Below are 12,607 nucleotides of genomic sequence, written 5' to 3'. Positions count from 1 at the left end.
AATGCATGTTGAGATATTCTCCAAATTATTTTATATTTGTATATATTTCTAAAATATATATTTTATATATATTTGTAAAATCAATATGTTGCAGTTATTTAATTTTTGGTTAGCTCCCCTGCAGCAGTGCTGGCTGGCACTGCTGTTGGACATTGACTTTATCTTCTCCAAAAAAATGTTTTGGGTCAAGAGCTCTTTTTATTTCAGCCAGTGATCAACTGAGACTCAAAATACCCTTGAAACGTGTGTAGTTATGTAGATGCATATTTGTTTTTATTAAGAGTAGAGAATTGAGAAGCACACTGATTTGTGTAGTTGCCCAGGAAGTCAAAGCTGGCTTCTGGTGTCCAAGAACGTGGCTCCCGCCCATTTTTTCCCAAAATCTGCCTCTGAAAATAAACTTGTGTGTCCTGTAAAATGGTCTGTATGCTTAAGTTCTCCACTGAATTGATTTGGGAGTTGGTGTGAAAGCAAGAAAGTCTCAATATTAATCCTACTTCAGCTACTGGTTCATGCTAAGAATACTGTACTTATTCATTCCATCTGTAAAAACAGACTAATATTTCAAGAGATGTAAAGATCCTGTTAGATCTGACCACTAAAGTAGGGAAAGTGCTTTGAAAATGGCTTGTAAGTAGAGCTACTGAGAAGATGTGAGGTTTTTTTTCTGTTTTTTTTTTTTTTCTGTTTTTTTTTTTTTTTTTTTTTTTAATTAGAATGAGTTTTGATTCAAATCACAAATTTATCAGGCCTTGCGTCTGCTTCTGTGCCTGCACTGGCTTTACTTTTTTTTTTTGATTTTGCTAATAAAACCACCAGTGCTGAAGTTCTAAATTTAATTGACTCTACTGAAATTATTTCCTACTGAAATCAAAGGAACAACACAGAATTTTTCAGAATCCACCCTTTAGCTGCTGTTTTTAAGTCCTGTTTTATGTGCTTATTTGTGAGATAATTAACTTGACGGTGTTTAACTTTGCTGTCTGTATTCAGATTTTTTCAATCCTTTGTTTCAGGCATTCCCACAGATGTGGACAATTTACACATTTTTCTTCTGATATGTGGACTTCGAAGAATCAAAGACCCTCTGTATTTAGTAGATGTATTTTCAGGTAGGTTCCTGCTCTTTGAATAACCTTGTATTGTCCCCGGTTGCATTTCATCCAGGTGCATTTCTTTCACTGTTTATACTTTTGGCATAAGCTGTTTTGTTCATTTCAAAAAACTTCATATTATATTTATATTTTAAAGAATAAACATGATCTGTTCCACATGTTACTGTGTCATTTCCTGCCTGCTGGGAAAAACAGAACATTAAAGTCAAAGCAGTATTTGATGCTTTTACCTGTTGGCAAAACGAATTTGCTGCTGTATACAATATTAATGGAAGAAAAAAGAAGAATTCAGCCCTTAAAATAAGATTTTAATTTTATTTCTCTTTGGTTGGTGCACTCGTTTGCATGTATCCTAAGGTATACCATTAAAATTAAAAGCAAATCTTACCACCCATCCTTATGGCTCGGTACTGTAAGCCAGGCTGAGTTTTTGTCATAATCAGCTGGGAACTGTTTTGCCAGGATTTGACCTTGTGCCTGCAAGAGGTTCAGCTATTAGAAGCTGGAAATTTAGCTTCAACTATTTCATTTAATTTTTTTTGTACATCTTCACTCCCTTCGAGTAGTTAATAATAAATGTAGTTTATTGAAAGCAAGTAAATGGTTTTGTGCTGGAGGTCTATTCTGGTATTTAGGGAATAGCAGGTTCCCTTGCATGCTTGATAAACGTAAGTATTAATTGTAATGGTTGCAGTTTTTTTCTGCATGTTCCTTCACACAGGAGGAAAAATCCAAATCATTTTGGCATAGTGGCCAGAGCTACTGCACTCTGTAAAGCCTTGTTCTCTTGAGATGATTGAAAATTAACATCTGAGCTTAGTTAAATAACCCTTGAATCATAAGAGACTGCATGAGGCAGAAATGCTAACGACTAACTTTCAGATGTGCTAATAATTTGCATTATTAGTATTCAGTCCTTTAAGTGATATTACAATATTTGCCTAATACTACCTGCTTTATTAATTCTGCTATTTACTTTTCAGTGGAAGAAGACTATTTTATGAGCTTTTTAACTACTAGTATTTAAAATGATTAATTGTGATAAGTAAAAAACTGTTCTCCTGTTGTGTTTTAGACTGGCACAGAAAGGAACCCAGTGTCCATTTGGGCATAATTGGACCTGCAGTAAGTTGTTGCTGTAATTATTATTAGCTTGTTTACTTCTACATACTTCTGTTTACTCATATACGAGATCTTTCCGTAATTCTTTCCATGTGGAACCAGAGTCAGAGAACTTCTAACTTTTATAAAATTAAAAAGATAGATGTGTTGCATAGCACCGAAAAAAAATCTTGACAACACAGGCTATAACCTTGGTCTAAATAGTGGGAAAAGCCAGGCTAGATGACTGTATCCTTTTGAAAAAGGATCAGACCCTTGCAGATGCTAAGGGAGGACTAAAAACTTCATTTTTGTATCTGGGAAATCTGTTTGGGTCTCTCTTATCAGTCTAATCTTTGATTCAGCTTCATGTGACCCTGCAAACTCGCAGGAAATCTAATAGATGAGGATACACACAAAATAGATGAGGAAATGCACAAAATCTGAATGGGCAAATAAGAATTATTTTTCTGTTTTCTCATTCAGTTTTGTTCTTTGTAAATTTCAGGGCATATGATTTTATTTTTAAAAAAGCCATTTTTACTTTTTTACCTTTGTCTGCATTATTTCCACACTAATACACAAAATGATTTGAAAGTGAACTGGTGTGGAAGGTAAATCCCCAGCAGGTGTATCGGAGTTGTGCTTTACAATAAGGAGATGCTCTTGCTGCCTCCAGTGTGGATTTTACATATTTTGGTTCTCTTTTATATCTGTTTTAATTTTTCATGAGCTAATGAAGTTACCAGAAATAACCCTATGGCAGTGCATAGAAGAGATCAAGGACTGGACCTCCTTCAGACATTTAAAAACATATTTCTCTCCTAGTATTAATTTATTGTTAAAGGAGGGCCAATTAGAGAATTATTTTATGTGCTAAAATAAATTGCATGTGTTTAGCTCTGTGGTGTTTAGGTCTGCTTCTCTTACTTGCTTCTCAAACCACGAAATGCCAAGAGACTCAGTGGCACTACTCAAGAAGTAAATCATATTAAAATGAATATTCATACTGTTTTCTGGTTTGTTTGAATAGATTATTGACCCTTTCCTGCATTTGCTAGGCACAATTCTTTTAGGATTAGACCCTCTATAGAGTAACACTTTAGCATTTATCTCCTGCTCCAATTTTCCTTTTGTCCATTTCTGTTTTAAATAATGAAGTAATTTGAAACAATAGCTAACTTTTAGCATGTCTAAAGTCCAAGAAGAGATTATTATAAAACTTTTAAAAAGTTAATTAAGACCAAAGAACTTGTGTTCAGCTGTTGGGTAACCTTTTGAAGCCCACTTTTTATGCTCTGTGTAATTCTTAACCATTCTGGTAGACAGTACAGAATATTGCTGTGTTTCTAACGACACTGTTTTTTCACTGACAGCTATTTTTCAGCTGTCCAGCTTCTTTCCTTGCCTATTGAGACAGTTTTAGTTGAATATCTGCCGCCAGAGATGGAAGGAGCTTTCAGGTCATGTATCCCATCTCCTTATAATGTATGCCTGCTACCTACTGTATGTTTTCCGGGCTAGTTTTAAAATGAAACAACTAATAGCACTCTGACCACTTTTTGGAAAAGGATTCTACACGGAAACGTACTTCAGTACTGGGAATTTATTCCTATATATAACCTTATTTTTATTTATTTATTTTAGTTTAACTATTTGCGTATTGTAGCTTTGGGAGATTAGTTCCTAAATGTATCTCCCAGGGATCACTGTTGCTTCTCCAAGTGTTGTTACATCCATCCTGAAAACAAATTTTCATATTCAGGCCAGACTTTTGGGAGCATCTAGCAACAGATTATAGCTTAAAGGACTGGCATTTTCTTGGCTTCCACAGGAGGAGATAGGATGGAAATTAATATCTTGCACATTTTACGAGCTACAGGCCATACTTTTTTTCATCCTTCTAAAGGTAGGAAGCAAAAGCCCGTATCTCACTGCTCATTAAATCACTTGCATGTACTCTGTTCATCCAAGGGAAACACAGTGTAGTTCCTCAGGAGAGGAGCTTGGCATTAAAATAGTACTTTTGGGAGAAAGCTGAAAAGGTTTTTATATAGAAATAGCAATCATAAAGTTCAATACAAAAAACTGAGGAACATTTGAATCAGCATATTGATTAGAGTATAGATTGCTATCATATCCTGTTGCCAGGATTAGGCAGTGCTTAGGGAAAGGGCATGTATTAATTCTCACTCTGTTGCTGAAAACACTTCTAAAACAGTTATGTGAGCCTTTTGTTTTTGACATACTTTAGGTAGTTTTCCAGAGTACAAGAGATATTTGCTTGAATCTTTTCATTTATGAAGCCCAAAGTTTCATCACAAATTATGCTTTTGTTCAAAGTACACAGTGATAGCTATAAAATCCCTTCTGACTTTTTTTTTTTCCCAAAAGTTTTCTAAATTGTTTAATTGCTGTTTTCTATCTTGTATTTTTTAACAAACAAATAGCACATTAGCATATGTTAACAAAACAAGCCAGGATGTCCTAAGTGCTTTCAATTGCTATGTGCTGTCATAAATTAATCTAATATATCCACTCTGCCCTAATAAAAACAAGTCCAGTGCTATTCATCATGTCTAGTTAAGGATTTCCAAATTCTGTTTATTTCTTTTAAACATGTTAAGTGAGAATAACAGACTTAGGTAAGCCTTGTGAACAAACTTGCTGGAGTTAATTGCCCATCCTAAATAATTGTTTAATCCTTCTAGCTTATTTGTAAAAGTTTGTTTGTATTAATTTTCCAGCAAATTGACATAACGTGCATAAAAATGTATTGGACCTTCTCAGTTTACATGCAGATTGCTTCCTGTGTTAGCTAAAACCTGAACAGTCCCTTTCCTTCCTCATGCTGGTTACCTCACATATAAAAGGACAATTATTTGGCACATCAGCACGTTGTTCCTCCCTTAGACAGTGAGTTGTCAGATCAGTCCTTTGAATTGCAGTAGCATTAGCAGTGCAATGGGAAACCAATCCTTCCTTCCTTTTAAGTGCATTTATAGCTAATTAGAACTTGCAGAAGAGGTGCCAGAGGACAAGAAATGAAAACTTCCTTTTGAGGATAGTCCAAAGCTACCCTAAATTGAGAGAAGCCATGGAAGCTTTATGAGTTGAGCAGTCAGTTCACATGCACTATCCTGAGCATTAACAACCCCAGGAAGAAATCTCTTCTAAGCACTGGTTGCTCACAAGAGCACTCATCCCAGAAATCAAAAGGTACTCTACCAAATTACCAATCTCTGGTATGATTTTCAAGCTCAGTTTACTTGTGCATTTAAATATTTTAGCAAAAATGCACTAAAATTGATATGCTTTTTTTTTTTCTTTGCTGGTATTTCAAATGAATGCTATAGTGTTAATGTAGCACCATATACCTTTGTATATATTTCTTTCTAGGTTGATCCACTTTTTACATGTGAAGTCAAAGAAAAAGTTAAAAGGTAAGTTAATTCTATTCCTAAACATGTATTTGTGTTTACAGTGAACATAGCTGCACTGCTTTCTGAATGACTAACAAAGCTGTTCTGATAATTTGGCACTTGATGTTCTCAGACCAATAAAGTTTTATAAATTTAAAATCATGTAATGCATTTAAAAGTAGATCTCTCCATATTTTATGTTCAAGCATATCTGATTTAGAGTCAGGTATGATTTATACTAATTATTCTTTTGAGCTTTTTCATTCTTTCTTTTACTTTGACTTCAGCAAGATTTTGCGTGCTGTTGTGACCGAGTAGGAGGACAAGATATCCCTGAGCAGCTTTTTTTCTGTCTGCAGTTTATGCACTTCCTAATTGAAGGGCATAAATTTTAGAAATCAGGGGGGTTTTTGTTCATTTTTGTCTGAGGTACGTAAGGGTGCTTGGCTAGAGGAGAACAGCCTTATTGGATTGCTAACATGAGTGATATGCCTCAGAGTTAAAATCTGCACAAAGTATGTGTTTTGGCAATTCCTATTTTTGGAGTGAGAATATTTTTCTTGGGTCCTTCCAGGTTATTAATGGAAAAAGGCCACTATAATTTTGCCTTGTTACTGCAGGTGATATAATTATTTATGTCTGCAGAGCTTGGTGTTACATGTCGTAGAGCCAGAAGAGCAGCATTCAGCAAGGTCTCGTTGACAGGGAGCTGGCGTTAGGGTCGGATGCGCTTGTGCTCCCAGGTGGAAGGTGACCTCATGGAGAGCATGGGGATGCAGGACAGGGCTCCTCAGCTGGAGTAGATCCTGCCTTCTCAAAACCAGTCATCAGTTTGGAAGTGCTCAGCCACTTCATCAAAGACTGAAGCCCTTATTACCCTGTTTTTCCATCCTTTGCCCTTGACTTGATAGATCTCGGTTAATCTGAGGAAGATGACAATAATAGGAATGTAACCATTCAGAAAGCGACGGCAAGAGCACTTATACTAAAAGAGGAAGTTGGAGAGACCCTGGTCCATCCCAAACCAACATAGCTTGCATATATAGAAAGCTAAAAAAAAAATATGGTAAAGTGGCTTGCCCGTGGGCAAGTGATTGCTAATATCAGGATCTGAACTGTTCTGGCCATCTTCCACCACTGCCCTAAGTTTTAGGGAATTAAAATCTTCAATTCGTAAGTGTCCTAACTGTGTGTGCTTTTTATTTCTAGGGCACCCGGAGTACATTTGTTACAGGAGATGTCACAAGATGATCTTCATGCTGCTGTGAAAAGGTGCTTTGCTGTGGTGAACAGCTCCGTTTCAGAGGGAATGTCTGCTGCAATTCTGGAGGTAATTGCATCTTTGCAATGAGGGTGTTCGGTGAGGTTACAGTGAATCTGAAATAGCCTTTTATCAGTGGAAACACATGTCAACATTTTATGTCCACATTTCAAAGATGGTTAAGACTAAATTAAAATATTTCTTTTTGTGAGCGTTAGTAATTCAATTTTTTCCCTCCTTAAACTGACAGGTTTTTATGGTTCATCTAGTTATTTATTTTTAAAGGACACAATGTAATTTTTTTTTCAATCCTGTTAAATTAACATTGCAGACTGAGATATGAAAATTATTCTGATTTATTGGGACTACTATTATTCTTGATTCAACGTCTACTTCCTTGTAATGTTGCTAAAATAGACTTCCATTTATTTTTACATCCTTTCAGAAAGCAATCTAAGAGCCATATTTGGTTATTTAATTCTGAAATGATTAATGAAAAATGACATGCTTAGTTAATTTTTTTTTGCTCTCGGTACTGAAAATTAATAGCCAGGTTTATTTCATACCTGTCAAAGCAGGGCCCTGCTTAGTAGCAAATACTCTCTAAGAAAGAAATAAATGTACTTAAAGGGGAAGTTCTTTGGGCAGGGGGCTTCTACTATTATTTTTTTTTAGTGAGTGCTGAATGTTGGTTTATCATTGATGATCACAGAGACTGTTACGTGGTCTGGATTAATAATGACTTTCCCATTGCTGTTTCTAATGAATAATCACATGTTGCATTTGTAGCACACTTTTCAGCCAAGTCCTTCATAAACAAGCTCACTAAGTGAGCAGAATAAGAATGCTGAAAATTAGGTGATGCTGAGGTGGCAAACGTGCCTTTCCTTTTGGAAATGCCAGTTGTTCTGAGGTGGACGCAGATGCTGTTTCACAGCAAAATAGTATAGAAACAACAATTATGACAGATTGTGACATATCCAAAGTTATCCGTGTGACAGGCTGGACAAATTTTAAATGTGCAGTAGTGGAGATGAAACGGAGTGTGCCAGCCCAGCACATAGCCACGACAAAGTCAGTAACTGAGAGGAGTGATAAGTACCTGTCACCTCCTCAGCAAGGAGACCTTCCCTCCAGGATTACTCACACAGCAACAGATGACCAAAAATCAATCTGATGAATCTCCTGTAAGTACTAGGGAGTTACAGAAGAAGAAGAAAAAAGCCCAAACAGAAAGAAAAACCTCAAATGGAAAGGCTGCTCAGAGACGAGGTTTCTACTGCAGAAATGTGAGGGTGCTCGGCATGGTTTAAATCAGCAGATGAGGAATGAGATGAGCTTTCCAGCTGCCACAACTCACAGCTTGGTACTGTCCATTTCATTTTAAACTGGTACTCCAGAATGTGAGCAGCTAGTTGAGACAACTGTATTTTCTCAAGTAAGACTTTTATCCTAGCTCTGCTATAGTGCTGCCTCTTAAACCAGTATGTGAATGATAGTTCATGGGCACTCAACATCCTAAGAGTTTTGCTCTCAAAAAGTCCCACATTCAGTTCAGAACTGTGGGGCTATCGGTGAGTGGGATGGTATGTGCTGGTAACTGCTCACTTTTATGTTAGGTTTTATGTCACTGCACTTAACTCTATGTAATTATGTAAGTGTTATCATACAGAGCTATAAGCAAGGCTGCATGTTCTTGTTTGGAAATTGTGATCTCCTGCAGGAAGATTCTGTTCACAGGAAGAAAAATATACCATAAGTGTAACCCATTTCTTTTCACCAGCCTCAGTCCTGTATTAGCCTAGTTGAATAGAGGAGGGACAGCCTAATCTCTGAAATGATAACTCAAGGCTTCGAGTTTATCATGGAAGTCATGCAACAGTGCTAAAAAGAGCTGGCCTGGGCATGCTGGTTCAGGTGCAGAGCTGCTTCGAGCAAATGAGTTACCAACTACAGGCACACACTGCAATATTGCATTATAGGAAGGAAGGTCTAACAGACACGGCACAGATGTCGTGAAACAACAGTTCTGTTCCCAGCTTGGTCAGGATTTTCATGTGTGATCTTGGCCAGATTAGCTGATCAATTCTGTGTCCACTATTTTCCACTTGAAAAATATGGATGATTTTTCACATGGCAGCTGTAAGAATAAAACCTATTGTTGATACTGCTCAAGTTCCGAGCCTCTCAAATATTACAGTAAAGAACGTGTGGGTGTCTGCTAGACCATCATCTATTTAAGGGTAAAACTGTAGGATTAGGAGGAGGCTCAAGCTAGGTTTGAATTTTGGAGCTGCTCCCACCAACTCTACAAGCAGAACTGGGTTGTTAGCTCTCTCTGCATGAAGCTTGCCCTTTTAGTTACTCCAGCCCTCTTTCCTTCTTCCAGGGAAGAAGCCCTTTGGAATTCTTCTTCCAAACTTACAAGGAATTTTGGTATTGCATGACTAGCTACTAGACAGTGGTACAGTGGGATTTCATGACAAGCTTATAAAATATCCTACTGTAAAAATCTATTTCTCAGGGGAAGTGTCAGTCTAATTAAGTCAAGTCCCTACCTGAGGCTAACAGTAGGAAAGGCCATCTGCTAAGATCTTGTTAAATTAACAAGGCAGAAAACTATGTGTAAAACTCTTTTGGTCCTTGGCTGGAAATAACATCTTGCTTGAATTTGAAAATGAAGCTCTCATCATCTTGGAGATTCAATATTTAACAAGGTCATGAATCTATAAACGCTGAGCGCATACTTAGCTTGCTTTTAGTATGAGATAAATATGAGATAAACATGAGATAAATATAAAATCATATCTATTTCAATCTCGCCTTAAGTCTTGGAAGAGCTAGAAATCATAACTAATTATTTTGTCATCTAGTACTGATATCTGAGAGATCTATTTTCTGTTTGGAATTTAAAGAAGAGAAAGTGAGTGCTATAACAAGAAAGCAGGAGTGCTGAATGTTGCTGGGCCAATGATGGTGAAACGGGCACTATTGCTAGAAATTTTTCTACATTTTCTCTATAGTTAGAAAGCAAAATGTTTTGACCTTAGCACCATTTCATCAGAGTATTTTCTTGGCTGCAAAGAATATTTCACCTGTTATAAAGAGCATTAGGTTGTTCTACCTTCACAAAAATAAAAGCCAATCTTAAAAATAAAAAAATTATTGTAGAAAAGGAGATGGCCAGTCTCTCTTCTGCTGTGGTACAAAATGCAGTCTTAGACAACATATAACGTACAGGCCTTATAGTTTGGAATAGAAGATGAGAAACCTATAAAATAATAATGAAGAAGAGTAATTGAGGAGTAAAGCTGAAAAGAGTCAAAAAAATACAAATAAGATAGGAGGAAGAAAGTGAGGGACAATGCAAAAGACATAATAGTAAACAAAAACTGTATTTACTCTATAAGCTCCACACTAAGCTAGAAATGCTTATTGCAAGACATACTTCCAAAGCTAAAATTTACAGCCTGCACCCTTCTGATATAGCTTTAAAACACATTTGCAGTCATGATAATGTAGCAAAACAGATGGCTAACTGAATAAAATGTGATTTTACCCTATTATTCATGGAACCTAGGTCAATAAATTATACATATTTTCAACAATGCAAAAGATTCATTTTACTGCTTAAAATAGACTAAGTATCTAAATTAAATTCTAAGTCACTTCATGCAGTAATTATTTACAGCACAATCCATTTGTTTAAGGCTAGCTGGTATGAAGCCAGCCCCTCATCTTATGAATTTGGCCATCTGCTGTGTCCTTCAGTGACTATAATTCACTGGTACCTATGTGTTTTGGGACCTAAAAAGTTTTTTGATGTAGCCGTTATTGCCCTCCAACTCCATGAGACAGAACAAATGGCTTTTCCTTGCAAGTTCAGGAATTATGGAGAATGAAATATAAATTTAGTGGCCAACTTTAATGAGACATCCACTCTGTAGCACTCAGAAGCTGAAGTGAGTCAAGACATTTCATGACAAATAATAAAAAAAACCTCTTTTTCTTAAATAAAAAAAGCATGCTGCAGTCCAGCTTTGTAGTGCAGCAATATTGTGCTGGTATATAAAGTACAGTCTAACACACCATTGGGTACAGCCTGACACACAGCTGCTACAGGGCACTTGTATGTGTGTTTGACAGTCGCTGCTTATGTACAGCCAAATGGTACCATGTCCAGAATGGGCGGTTCAGATGGCCCAGTCCAGGGTCAAAAACTGGGCTGTGTTTTATGGGCATCCTTCTTTCATTCTTTTTCTTTATTTTTAGTGGCACACTTTCTTTTGAGTGGGCAGACACGTATTCTTGGGAAAGCAGCCAGATCTGAAATACTCCTACAGTTTTTTTTTTTTCTTTTTAAAGGAACAGAAAATATGAAATACAAGAAGGTGAGGCCAAGGGGCATGGGGAGGTGACATGAAAGGTGCCACATGTCTCCAAGCTCTTGATTTTAGTTCAGAAGTTCAAGTAAAATGTTTTCATTCCCGGTTCGTTGGCCGTGTTCCAGCAAGATGGAGAGCAGGCAGCGCACTGAGAACAAGGTGGCCAAGGCTGTCCATAGGAAGCAGGGAAAAGAGAGATGAATTGGATGAATCAGGAAGGCTCTCCCTCCTTTAGGCCTTTGGTAGCCCCGGGTTAAGTCTAGGGTTGGATAACTAGAGCCAAAAGCAACTTCCTCAACCTGCAAATTCAAATCCCATTAGGCAAATTCAAATCCCATCAGATCCAGGTGAGTGCTGGGAACTTTGCTGGGCTGGTAAGTAGATGTCATCACAATTTTTTTGGTAAGTCTACCTTTGAAAAGCAGCTTTGAGTGTGTTCTTTTTTTCTTCTTCTCTGTGTAACAGTAAATTCAAAGCAAGTCAGTGAATCATTTCGGATTATCAAAAATGTTATTTCCCTCATCAAAAATGACACTAGGTGGAAAAAGTTGTATCAATGCAGTTTTAGACACATAGATCAATACAGAAATTTGGTCTCTAGTTTTTAGTTTGCTATTTACTCTGGTTTGAGTTCACTTTATTAATCTATTTGTCTGAATTACCTCCAGCTGACCCTGCGGTTTCTGCTGTGAAGTGTAGAACAGGTTATATCATTAAGGGTTATTATTATTTTTAGAGCTAACTGCTGCAAAGCAGATGTTTGTGCCAGAAGGACTATAGAAGTTATATGGTCAGAGTAAATTTATCTGCAGTGCTTGTTTAAACAGTGTTTCTCTTGTATATTTTAACCTATTAACACGTGTTGCTCAGTCACAGTATTCCTTCATTGTGCAATATAATTGGTTTTGTACATTACTGGCCAGGGTATTTTTTTCTCCAGCTTTGTCTGAATTAAAAAAAAAAAAAGTTATCTTGGTTTTATCTCTAGAGTTTTGGGATTTTGCAACATAAACCGAAGGGAAAATAGCTTCCTATCTGGGATTGTGATGACAGCAATTAAAAATGAATTCTCTGTGAAGCGACAGGGAATCATTAAGAAACAGATTGAAGATTAGGGGGAGTGAAATTCTTTCTCATGTTTGACACTACGATAATTATGCAATATGGTTTTTTCCTGGGATCAGTTCAATGTATCTCAAGACTTCCAAATTCTGCAAGAACAATTAAAATTTGAGGTCAGGATATATGTGAGTACTGGTATTGGGTGGCTGGGTCTATCCACCAGGTTCTTCAAAACCTTAGCTGTATCTTTAGAAGTTGCCC

General features: G+C 36.8%; 1 protein-coding gene across 1 annotated transcript in view; it reads left to right on the top strand.

Annotated features, from left to right (window-relative positions):
* GLT1D1 (glycosyltransferase 1 domain containing 1) overlaps positions 1-12,607 on the top strand; it is a 45,858-nt gene that overhangs the window by 24,148 nt on the left and 9,103 nt on the right. The window contains exons 7-10 of the mRNA XM_088532497.1: positions 1,017-1,112; positions 2,191-2,240; positions 5,616-5,659; positions 6,848-6,968. Of these exons, the coding sequence (XP_088388623.1) occupies positions 1,017-1,112; positions 2,191-2,240; positions 5,616-5,659; positions 6,848-6,968 (311 nt within the window). The remainder of the gene's footprint in view (positions 1-1,016; positions 1,113-2,190; positions 2,241-5,615; positions 5,660-6,847; positions 6,969-12,607) is intronic.

Source organism: Tinamus guttatus, unplaced genomic scaffold (assembly GCF_059628265.1).
Source record: "Tinamus guttatus ecotype Peru unplaced genomic scaffold, ASM5962826v1 Tinamus_guttatus_pri_ptg000459l, whole genome shotgun sequence".
Classification (NCBI taxonomy): Eukaryota; Metazoa; Chordata; class Aves; order Tinamiformes; family Tinamidae; genus Tinamus; species Tinamus guttatus.
This window is presented reverse-complemented; position numbering and strand designations above follow the sequence as displayed.